The sequence below is a fragment of the Primulina eburnea genome, chromosome 3 (assembly GCF_022965805.1).
Source record: "Primulina eburnea isolate SZY01 chromosome 3, ASM2296580v1, whole genome shotgun sequence".
Taxonomy (NCBI): Eukaryota; Viridiplantae; Streptophyta; class Magnoliopsida; order Lamiales; family Gesneriaceae; genus Primulina; species Primulina eburnea.
This window is the reverse complement of record NC_133103.1, coordinates 10,336,566-10,348,550: the sequence shown is the minus strand read 5'-3', so window position 1 is coordinate 10,348,550 and position 11,985 is coordinate 10,336,566. Positions and strand designations below refer to the sequence as shown.

The following is an 11,985-nucleotide window of genomic DNA, read 5'->3' as shown; positions in this document are numbered from 1 at the left end:
TTGATCCTTTACAAGAAAAAGGTTTAAAACCAAGGTAAGGTGATGGTTTTCAAGCTATGAAATATAGAGATTGTTTTGATGTGATTTTCAAGTAGTAAAGCTATAGAAATGTATGGTGTAGCTTGTAGTTAATTAATATTCAGTCATGTTTATAGATTCCTGCAACTAATGAACTATTGACAAGTGATAATGGCTTAACAAATCAATGAAATTAAACTTCTAATCTCATAATGACTAATTTTAGTACGTCAATATGACACCAAAGTAAATCTTTTGGCCTTTGAGATCATCAAAACTAAATTGGTTCCATTTATGGGACATAGAATAGTTAGAGTCTTCTAGAATTTGTGATTCGAATACAGTTGGCCAAAACACATTTTATCATACTATATCAATGCTATTTATAGCTATAGGGTCCAAAATTAGCCATAAGTGGAGCTATACTGGATAAATTATTATTTAATTAATTGATTTGATTTTTCAACTGGAGAAATCGTTTCAAATTTGAGACATGCGATTCTCGATCTCAAGAATGTGAAACGGAAATAAAAATGAATTAGTGGAAAAACAGTGTGTTATTTTATAAAAAAAAATTATTATTTTTTTAGTGTCAATCAAAATTTATTACTGTTTCATATTAAATTTTAATTATCTACAACTCATATAAATTTTCTTGTGTTATTCTTTTAAAAGAAAGATGATTTCATCCATTACTCGATCCGCTGCATTTTTAAAATAGAATATAAACCGTCGATGAGTTCAATCGAGCGGTTCCAATCGTCTTATTACCCCAACAAGGATTCCAATATCCACCGTTGATTCACGCTCTTAATCCAACGGCGGTAGAGCATCCCACAGAAAAACCCTTCACGTATAAATATTTAACCTGCTCCAATCTCCCTCCCAAGCAACCCTCATTTCAAATTCAATCCCTAAAATCGAATCCTAAATCTCTTTTCTTCAAAATTAGGGCTTAACCGAGATGTCAGGCCGTGGAAAAGGAGGCAAGGGATTGGGCAAGGGCGGAGCCAAGCGCCACCGCAAAGTTCTGAGGGACAACATCCAAGGCATCACGAAGCCGGCGATCCGGCGGCTGGCCCGACGTGGTGGAGTGAAGCGCATCAGCGGGCTGATCTACGAGGAGACTCGCGGTGTGCTCAAGATCTTCCTCGAGAACGTCATACGGGACGCCGTCACCTACACCGAGCACGCGCGGCGGAAGACAGTGACGGCGATGGACGTCGTCTACGCGCTCAAGAGACAGGGCCGAACACTGTACGGATTCGGCGGTTGAGCTGTTAGGGCTTTGTAGATTTAGGGATTTTATGCTCTTTAATCATCGTTTGTATGAATACAACTGTCACTGTGTTCTGGATGTTCGTTTTGTTTTTCAATGAAATCGAATTCCATCTCTAATTGAGGTGTGGTTTTTCTCTTCCAGTTTCACTGTTTTTGTTCTTCAGTCATGATGCTAATCTCTCCAGTTGAGCTTATTCTTGTCTCTAATTTTTGTCTTAAACTTAATTTTCTGAACGTATTACACTTTTGATTGGAGGCCAACATGATAAACTACTTATAATTAAGTTGCATCTATTAAATAGCATTGATATAGTATGATATGATGATAATTGTTAATCGTATAATTTTGGACCCTATAGCTATAAATAGCATTGATATATTTGACCAAGATTTTGAGGTTTTGTCCACTAGGATTTTAACCAGCAAAATATATTTGGATTGCTTGGAAGTAATTTTTTTTGGACCAAACAATTCTGTAACCAAGATTTTGAGGTTTTGTCCACTAGGACGGTGCAAGAACAATTCTTGAGCGCTGTTAAGGATGAAATGTAGGTTGCAGGGATGCTGGAGAAAGTACATAAGGCAATAGAGAAATATGTGTATGACTTGTAGCTGATGGGAAGGCTATTGGATAGGTTTGATTTGCTTCAGAGGAGGGCACAAGCTGTAGACTTAGATGAGGTAGATGTTATCATGAGCAAGCGGATGCTTGAGCTTGGGTTCATGCCCGATGATGCAGATGGACTGATTGCACCATTTAGCGGAGGGTGGCACATGAAAATGTCAATTGGGAAGATTCTATTGCAAGGAAATTGCTTACATGATTGTTTGAAGTTGGTGCAAGTAAGAAAGTAGCTTTGAGTGTCAAGTGATTGGTTTTTTGCTGATTTCAAGTGTAGCCAATTTTGTTTTCAGTCATGAATGGATGGCTTTTGGTCTTGCCGCTTGTTATTGTTAAAGTATGATGATGATCATACACTATTTACATATGTTTCCTATGTCTTTTTACTGAAATAAAATTCCTGGTATGAGGAATGACCTTGATGTAATAATGGAAGACATGACAATTTTGATGCAGATTATGATTACTTGGTGTGTTGCTGTTATTGTGCTGCTTACTTATCATATATCTATGAAATTATTTTCATGATCCAGATTTATTGCTTTTGGACGAACCCGTAAATGATAAATCATCTTTATTGTGATACCATTGAATGGGTTAAGGGTTATCTAAAGAATCAGGACGTGCCAATGGTCATCATATCACATGACAGTGCTTTTCTCAATTAACTGTGCACAAAATTGTGGAAACAGAAATGGGTGTTTCGAGAGCTTATGAAGGAAATTACTCTGATTATGTCATTGCGAAGGCAGCTTGAATTGAAACTCAATTTGGAGCTTGGGAAAAGCAACAGAAAGAGATTTAACAGACAAGGGACCTTATAAGCATGGTTCGCCGGAAAGGCCGTTATGCGACCGGAACGTTCCAGGGCAAAGCGGTGATTGTTTTGTAGCGCCGTTTTTTGACGTTTTATCGGCGCTTTAACTTGAAAGCGGAACGGTTTGGTACTTTGGTGTTTAAAAAATATGATTATGAGATATTTATGGTTCATTACGGTGTATGGTAATGGTTATTATTTATGGCATTTATGGTTATGGTTATGGATTGGGGGGACATCGACAAATTCAAATGACAGATAATTATGGATCGATGAGTTACAATTGGGACTCTCAGCATGTTGGGTATGATCCGACTGGATATCAATCAGGTAGATATGGATATCAGGGTAATTATAATTCTACACACGATTCTTTTTATAGATCATTTGATTTTTCAACATCTGGTACACATGGAATTAGACATCGTGGATTTGATTATGGGTCGTCTCAGTATATTAGTGATAGATATAATGAATCTTCATCATCTATATGGCGTGGTGTTGGACGTCATGGTCCCGAGTATAGATCTTCAAGTACAGCTGATAGTTCTACTGTGCATCGTGGATTCGGATACTATAATCGTCGTGACGAAACACTATTACAAAATTAGTCATCACATTCTAATGATCTTTCATCATCTCAATCTAATCAATATCCCTATGAACAATCAAGTCAATATCCAAATGTTCGAAATCAATTTAATCTACGAGATAGTGATGAAGAATATAACAATGATCTCGCTCCTCCGCGTCACACTTCATGATATTAGCTTTGGTATGTTATAATTTTTAGTGTGTATTTCTTATTGTGCTATTATTGTAAAATAGTTTTGTATTGATATATTAATTTGTAATAATTTCATATATTTTATTTTTTAGTATGATGTGATTTATATTTAAATTTTTTTACCAATTTTTTGAATTTATTAATTTTTTTATACAACCGTTCCGCAACATAACATTGGAACTGGAACGGTCGTTGTCGTTCCAAGCACCGCAACCATTCCGGCGAACCATGCTTATAAGCAGGTTTAATGGTGGAGCAAATACAGTATGTGCTTCTTATGTGGAAAAGGTCTAGATTCAATTGCCCAAATCTCTGCTATCCATCCATCCAACATCATTAAATGAATTTAATCTTTTGTTGGATAAAAAAGTTGGATATCTTTTTTTCATCCTTTTTAACCGACTTCTACCTTGTTCTGTGTTTCATTTCACTTTATGATACATGTGGCTCTCATTTAATCGCCAGGAGAACAAAGTGCTTATTTAAACAATTTCATACTTCAATGTCTCTAAGGATTTCCTAAATTTGATCTCATTTTGTCCTTGGAAGCGTGGTTATGCTATCTCCCGATTGATGCATGGCCTTTTTTTTTTTAGAAATTAAGGGATAAAAACTTTTGCCCTCCTCGCATGCTGTGAAGTTTTCCCAAGTTTTAATCTTCATGATTCCCATTAGTAGCGATTGATATTGTGCTTCTATGTTGCTGGACCTGAAAAATTAATGCGGTCTTAGTTTAATATTGTTATTTGTCTTCTTATTTTAGTTTTACTTAAATATTCTAGTTAATAGTTCTATTTTTTTGTTTGTTTGAAACCCTAATCTATTGATGCATTGATCACGAGATATTGGGTAACTGTTTGTCTAACCAAAAGTAAAAGTGCGACTACTTTTTCCGAAGAAACACTTGAGAGTCGCTTAATAATTCGGTTATGAGAACATGGTAATCGACTATACCACATCTAAAATCTCACACTACATGATTGTAATGTAAATACAAGGGTCTTGTATCAGGACTTTTTAAGGACATTCATGTAGTTAATGTTTGTAGATTTTACCAACAGCAAAATCTGGTACAGATTAGCAATCAAAGACCAGCTTCAGTATATAATTTTTCCCTAACAAAGGATTACAACCAGAAGTTTCTTTCATTTATTTTTCTGGCTAGCACATGCAACATTATATTTTCAATTTTTGTTCCGTGTCCAAGGTGAATGTGTTGTACTAGTGAAGCTTGGTATATTTAGATACTTTGAAAATTGTTCTAACAGAATGAGCCTCTCTTGTTTGTTTGTTATAGGGGGAAAAGGAAGCAAGGAAGAACGTTGTGCCAATTCATATGAAGCGATTGGAAATTTATATTTTGAGGCTGAGCGGGCTAATTTGGTATATGATACATCGTAAAAACCTGAAAAACGTGCTTATATAAAATTGATACTATTTAAAATTTTGTGTTTTCGAAAATTAAGTGTAAAATCTTTTATGAAAGGGGTAGATATAATTTACTTTTATAAAAAATAGATTTTGAAGGCTTCTTAAACTTATTTATAAAGTTTTATAATTTGTTTAATACTTAATTAAAGTTACACATTTCTTTGTCTATGATAAAGTGTATTGAATTGTTATAACATAAAAATTCTTTTGACACGGTTTCATGAGTCAATTTTGTAAAACGAATATTCTATTTGAGTCACTGTTGAAAAATATTATTATTTATTATAAATATTAATAATGTTGATCGATCTTATAAATAAAGATGTGTGAGACTATCTTAAAAAAAAATATGTTTTTATTGTAATTGATAGATAAATTTTTTTTTTTACAATAGTAAAATATAAACTGCACTGCCATATTACTAATATATATTTTACTGTGACAGACTCGATTCGGGTTCGAGAAAAGAATGTGTACCTCCAACATTCGCTTCATGTATTCAGACACCTTATTATTATAATATTGGTAACATATAATAAGCAATTGTACTTTACAGGTGGACTCGAGATTTATTATGTTAGATACTCTTTCATGAATGTTCAATGGTTTGAATTTGAGACAATAATTTCTGAAACAATATTCTCTTTCAGATCCGATTCATTTCTGTTCAGTTTTGGTAATTAATCGATGCGATTCCTTTCCGGAAGCATAATAATCCAATATTGATTCTGATTTCGCCTAAATTGTGTGATTTCAATTGTCTACTCGTGGATTTACATCTGTTCTTCCTCGACTCTCGTAATCCTGAGGAAAATGGAGACCGAGAATCGGTCAAAATCGACGATTCATTTCAAGCTGTGGAGCGAAATGGAGTTGCTAGAATTTGCGGATAAGTTCGTGATCAAATCTGTGGAATCTCCGGATCAAGGATTCTCGGTTAGTCGATCAGATGGAAGCATCGACAAGCTCCAAGGTTATGTTTTCGCTGTGTTATTGTTTTAAATTTCCTTGGCTAAGGTTCGGGATGTGCTCTGCTGTTTTTAATTTCGGAGCTATTGTATGTTAGTAATGCGGATCGCTTGTTATTTAGTTTATTCAAAGTATCTTTTTTAGAGTTTTTACATGTAGGATTTGTTGTTATTGTTAGTGTAAATGTTGATCTTGTTAGTTTCTGTTTCGTTTAATTAGCATGTTCTGAAGCTAAAAATTATACTTTGGTTACAAGATTTATGTTGAGAAAATTATATAACTACGGAAAAGGAAATTGTGTTATTATGCAAATGGTGTATCCTGATGTCTTTTTTTTAATAATTCTGATGTCTTTTTATGAACTTTCGATGTGGTGTCGGTGTTGATAAGCATTTAAAATTCCATTTTTTTTTAAAGTATCGTGGTGCAAATTTCTGTTAAAGATAAACCATGCAGATGAGAGGTTAATGCAACTATAGAATGAATTAGGATCATTGTATTCAATATTTGAATTATATCTTTTAGTCTTTGTTTTTCAAAATTAATCTCAACTGATGAGTTTTCACCTCAACTTATAGTGTCATTACATTTATTTTTGTTTCAGGTATTGACCCATCTGAAATTCCTTCTAAAGTCTCAACTATATATGGGGTAGCCGGAACAATTAGGTTGCTTTCAGGTGCTGTATTTAACTGGATTTATGTTTGTTAATGAATTGATGCTTTAATTACACACTGCATTAACATCTGGATTACCGAAGTGGAAATATCCTCTGATATTGGTCATTTTAGTTGCATTGAGTTACTTTTTGCAGAAATAAGATTATAACGGTTTTGAGATGGATATATACTCAATGCCACATTCAGGCGTTTAAGTGATTAAAAACATAAGTGATTGAGAAATAAAGAAAAACACTTTACTGGTGTGGCAAGGGGATATACCTTAATCACACACTTTTTGATGTCTACATAATTGAAAGTTAATTATGGTAACATAAAGCCAAGGAGAATAATAACTCCCAACAAACCATGTTTCAGTAGATATTTTCTTGGTTTAAGTTCCTATCTTGTTATGTGAATCATTACAAGACCATTGGATGTGTAGTTCTACATATTTGATGATGTGTAATCAGTTTTTCTATTTCACCACTGACTTACCTGGGTAGTGTGGTTTTTTTTCCCACAGGTATGCATGTTCTAGTTATAACTTCAAAGAAGGAAGTGGGAACTTATCTCGGGTTTCCTGTTTTCATGGTTACATCAATGAAGTTCTTATCATGCAATGAGGCTTCAAGATTCTTAACTAGTGAAGAAGTATGGTCGAACATCTCGAACGCTGATTCTCTTTAATTTACCCAACATGCAATACCACTTGTTTCCAGTTGACAATGTAAAAGGCTATAATCTAACAACTGCCATCTTTCTACAGAAAAGTGATGAGGATTACTTTATGAATCTTTTGAAAGTTGTGGAATCAATCAGAGGACTCTATTATTCTTATGAAACAGATATAACACTCAAGTACTATTTTATCCGTCTATCTTTTGGTGAAATATTTAAAAAATCAGGTGTATGCACTTGTTTATTATACAGCTAAAAGCATTTATCAGCTTGCAGAGAAGGTTTAAACTGGCACAAGGATGGATGAGCAAACCAATTTGGAAGCAGGTACATAGTTTAAATAACAGATTTTACATCCTAATTTGCTGATGAATTCATTTCTTTCCATGTGGACAATATGAATAGATATAAAGCAATTTGTATGTAAATCTCTTGTAACACCGAATTTCACCTGGATGAATTCATTTTTTTGCTTTCATTGTGCTATGATTGCGTAAGAACCCAAGAACAAATGGGATCATTTATTTGAATTAATCAACTACGCTGACCAAGCTTCAGCATAAAGTTGTTTCATTAAATATGATTTAGTTTCCTTTTTCCTCATAGAACCAGTCTGTAGTAGTTGAATTTTTCAGTAAATTGCAGGGAGATCCAAGATTTGTTTGGAATTGGAATGTAATAGAAGAACTTATCGAGAACAAGGTCAGAATCAATGCCCACTCTCATTCGCACTGGATAAGTGATACAGATTGTATAATGCTATTTCTTTTTTGAAAGTTGTTCTATGATAATATTACATATGTCTGAGGTTGTATTTGGATCGATGGTTTTCAAATCCATGGATTTCAAATATATTTTTGTTATTTAGAGAAGTAAAATCATTGACTTCCAATCCAGCGTCATATGTTTATATAATGTTTCAAGTTAACTAAGATGTATTCAAATTCACCCAATAATGATGTCATTTGAAATTTATTCTACTTTGTATAACTAATATTTAAATAAGTACGATATTCTTTAAGATTTTATTTGTTGTTTCATTGATATCGATAAAACTATAATAAATATGTATGGATTTCAAATCCATATCTCCAAATGCAACCTGCATTTATTTTATTGTAACTCACCTAGAAAACATTCCAGTTGCTTTATAGGAAAGCTATCTTGAATTATTTCATCTGTTGCTAAAATTAATTTATCTCCCGGTGTTAGTTTCTTATTTGAAATTATTTCTTGTTGCAGTTGGATGGATTTATCATCCCGTGTTAGTTTCTTATTTGAAATTATTTCTTCTTGCAGTTGGATGGATTTATCATCCCTCTATTACAAGGAAATATCCTCGCCCTCAGCCTTAACCCCCCTCCCCCCTCCCCCCCCAACTCTCTCTCATGTCTTTATTTGCCATGTCTAACTGTTAGATTGCGACCAACCAAAAAAATTTGATTTTAGATAGAAATGTTAGAGTTTTACTTGACCACGACTCAAGCTTCCAGACTGGAGAGATGAAGCTGAAATATTCACCTGCTGTTATAAAATTAATTTCACGGAGGTGTACACGGCGACTAGGTACCTGCAAGAAAAATTAATTTAGTTTAGTTGGATCTCTGTAACCTTGTTTGAGGTAATATGAACTATTGTGTTTAGGGACGAGGATGTGGAGAAGAGGAGCCAATCTAGAAGGGGATGCTGCTAATTTCATAGAAACAGAGCAGGTGCTGGAATTTGAAGGTTATAAATCCTCATTTATACAGGTTTGTTTCAGTTCATACATGCTTTCAAGTGGAAGGCATCTACTACCATATTGTCCTAATATTGAATCTGATGTAATAACCACCTATTAAATGAAAGGACTACATATTTGACTCACATAACCACCTTTTTCACTCCACAAGCTATTGAAGATTTGACACATGCTAATCTTGTATAGTTCTGCAACGCACACCAAATATTTGCTGCATTTCAACTGTTAGAATCAAGTTCATATGAAATTGTGGCTCTCAGGTTCGGGGGTCAATTCCACTACTCTGGGAGCAGATTGTTGATTTGAGCTATAAACCACGACTCAACATTATCAGCCATGAGCAGAAGGTATGTGCATAAATGCTTTATGAATTTTCTTATTAAACTTACGTAAGTTATGAAATTTACTCATTCAACTGCTCTGTAATTTCTTTTCATTTTTGGTGTTGTTACCTGATTGGTGTGTTCTTGATTTTAATTTATATGTTGTAATTTCAGTCAAAAGTTGTGGAGCGTCATTTTAATGATCTATTGCAAAGATACGGAGGATGTGTTGCGGTTGATCTGACAGATAAGGTTCGATTTTTGTGGACACCCTCTCAATCATCGAATATTGCGGATATAATAAGATTTGTTTGTTTATTGCTGTGTTCTATAATATCCAAAATCATGAACTTTTCACCAGACAAATCTTTTCTCAATCAACCCTATTAGATTAATGCTTAGTTCTGTGATGACGATATATTTCTATTAGTCAATTTAGTTGTTTGAATGAGTGACAATATAGTTTGCATACTCTGGTAATTACCTCAGATGAAGCTATCCTACTGATGTTTTAGGGGTAACTACACTTCTTGTTGATCCGTATTTTGCATTGTAAAGTCTTCCGATTCTTAGCCTATATTATAGAAAAATTGTGTTGGCCAAGTTCTCCCAAGTCCTTGTTTTGATCTTGTAGCAAGGTGATGAAGGCTCGTTAAGTGCAGCTTATGCAGAAGAAATGCAAAAGCTTCCTACTGTAAGGTGGGTTGAAAACATGGAAAACTTTAGTTTTTTAAAAGAATAAAAAATTTTATTTCAGTTTCAATTTGAGTTTGATATTACCGTGTTGATATTGCATCCAAATTTGGTAGCTCACTAGTGAATTATATTTACATATTGTTTCTTCAGATATGTTTCATTTGAGTTCCACCAAGCTTGTGGCAATGGGAGGTTCGATAATATACAACTTCTGTACGACGAAGTTTCAGAAGACTTTGAGAAGCAAGGGTGAGAACTGACTTTGTTAACATGGTACTTTTTCGTTTTTCTGGAAATGGGTGCTCATCAATTTTATCATTTTGATTCTTCTTAGTACTCTTTTAATACTTGCTATTCCAGCTGAGCAGATACTTCCTTCTAGATTTTGAAGGGAAGATTCTGGCAGAACAAGGGGGAGTAATTAGGTCTAACTGCATTGATTGCCTTGACAGAACAAATGTTACACAGGTCAATATATCAATTTCTTTTTTAGTTGATTGCGAGCAATCAAGCATCTTTTCCAATATTTGCAAATGATATGTTTGATTTTCACTTGCAGAGCTACCTTGCTCGGAAGTCTTTAAATCTTCAACTGCAGAGAGTTGGTTTATTATCATCAACTGATTGTATTTCAATGTTTAGTGAAGATTTTGAAATCTTCAAAACTTGTATGGACTACAGATAATCAATACTGGCATGATTAATTATGAGTAGAATTTGTTTTTGCTTGAGCTTAACCTCGTGTTATCTGTAACAGTATGGGTGGACCAGGGTGATGAGATAAGCCTCGAGTACTCTGGTACTCATGCACTGAAACGTGACCTTGTGAGGTAACAACTGAAAGTTGTTATTTTTGCGATGCTGTGTCTTGTTTATCAAGCGAGTGATAGTCTAGAACCTTATATTTTTTCTTCTTCTATTGCAGATACGGAAAGCAGACAATGGCAGGTATCATCAAAGATGGGATGAGTGCCATCTCAAGATATTATTTAAACAATTTTCAAGATGGAGTTCGACAGGCAAGCTAACTAAAGTGTTATTCGGTCATCAACTATTCTATTTACTTACCAAAAGGTTCAAGTATAGATTTTAAAAAAAGCATAATGTGTACAACACAGGATGCGATAGATCTTATTAGTGGCCGCTACACTGTGAACAGAAATGGTCGCTCCCCTTTCCAGAATAAAGGATTTGATTCGCTCTCGGTAAGACAATCTGCAAATTACCTTCAACTAAGGTTTCATGGAAAGGCGTCTTTTTGCATTGGTTTTAGTTAGTCATATTGTTCTATGACAGTAGGATTTATTTAGACCACACGATTCACTGTGTGTATTTGTTTATTGTTGCGTATGAATTTCACGAGTAAAATGTGTGTGTCACGTCCCAATGGCGAAAGTTACTCACAAATGTCCCCCTTCTTTAGTCTCGCTTATTGTTTTTTCGATCTTGCTGATTGAGTCCTTTACTTTCCTCCATTAAAAACTACAGTATCTTCCAGTCGCATCAGCTTTAGTAATCGGAGGCTTGACGGTGACATCAATCACATTAAATCAAGGTATTTTAGTTATCATATCGTGAAATGATAACTACAACTCTAAAGTAGTTTTAGCGTCTCTCCTGCCATGTTTATTTTTTTATTTTTTATTTTTTTTGCAGCGGGACGAAATGCACAGCACATTCTATCTTCTATTATCTGTGCTGGTGTAACTGCTGGATTGATGTCAATAATTAAATCAAATGGAAGACAAATTTGTTCAAAGCCACGCTTGTGTGGTCTCTTGTAGGCTACTCAATTTCATAACATTTTTTTCTTTTAAAGAATAAACATTGTATATTTTGTGATGCACAATCCGGGAGTAAATTAAATTTAAGAAAAAAAAATCGAAATATGTGCATTATGGAAGCTGAAAATCTGGACTGCCAAATATCAATTTGAGTTCTCTGCTTGTGTTCAGCTATT

The 11,985-nt window shown here is 34.2% G+C and overlaps 2 protein-coding genes across 6 annotated transcripts; both read left to right on the top strand.

Moving 5' to 3' along the window:
- The first annotated feature begins 887 nt into the window (after positions 1–887).
- Positions 888–1,434, top strand: LOC140828213 (histone H4). Its single transcript, XM_073191196.1, has one exon. The coding sequence runs from the start codon at positions 983–985 to the stop codon at positions 1,292–1,294; it is 312 nt and encodes a 103-aa protein (XP_073047297.1). The 5' UTR covers positions 888–982; the 3' UTR covers positions 1,295–1,434.
- A 4,063-nt stretch (positions 1,435–5,497) lies between these two features.
- On the top strand, positions 5,498–11,946 carry LOC140826227 (phosphoinositide phosphatase SAC8). Of its 5 annotated transcripts, XM_073188423.1 has the most exons (20): positions 5,499–5,929; positions 6,530–6,604; positions 7,111–7,238; positions 7,354–7,445; positions 7,535–7,592; positions 7,911–7,967; positions 8,565–8,598; positions 8,751–8,831; positions 8,910–9,016; positions 9,267–9,353; positions 9,504–9,581; positions 9,964–10,028; positions 10,176–10,274; positions 10,394–10,493; positions 10,585–10,693; positions 10,783–10,855; positions 10,951–11,044; positions 11,144–11,230; positions 11,514–11,580; positions 11,682–11,946. In XM_073188423.1, the coding sequence occupies exons 1-20, from the start codon at positions 5,770–5,772 to the stop codon at positions 11,807–11,809; spliced, it is 1,779 nt and encodes a 592-aa protein (XP_073044524.1). In that variant the 5' UTR covers positions 5,499–5,769; the 3' UTR covers positions 11,810–11,946. The 5 variants fall into 5 exon arrangements, 3 of the variants coding, with proteins under 3 accessions (XP_073044525.1, XP_073044526.1, XP_073044524.1); XR_012116796.1 differs by lacking the exons at positions 10,783–10,855; positions 10,951–11,044; positions 11,144–11,230; positions 11,514–11,580; positions 11,682–11,946 and having other exon boundaries at positions 5,498–5,929; positions 10,408–10,493; XR_012116797.1 differs by lacking the exons at positions 10,783–10,855; positions 10,951–11,044; positions 11,144–11,230; positions 11,514–11,580; positions 11,682–11,946 and having other exon boundaries at positions 5,498–5,929; positions 10,386–10,493.
- The last annotated feature ends 39 nt before the right edge of the window (positions 11,947–11,985 follow it).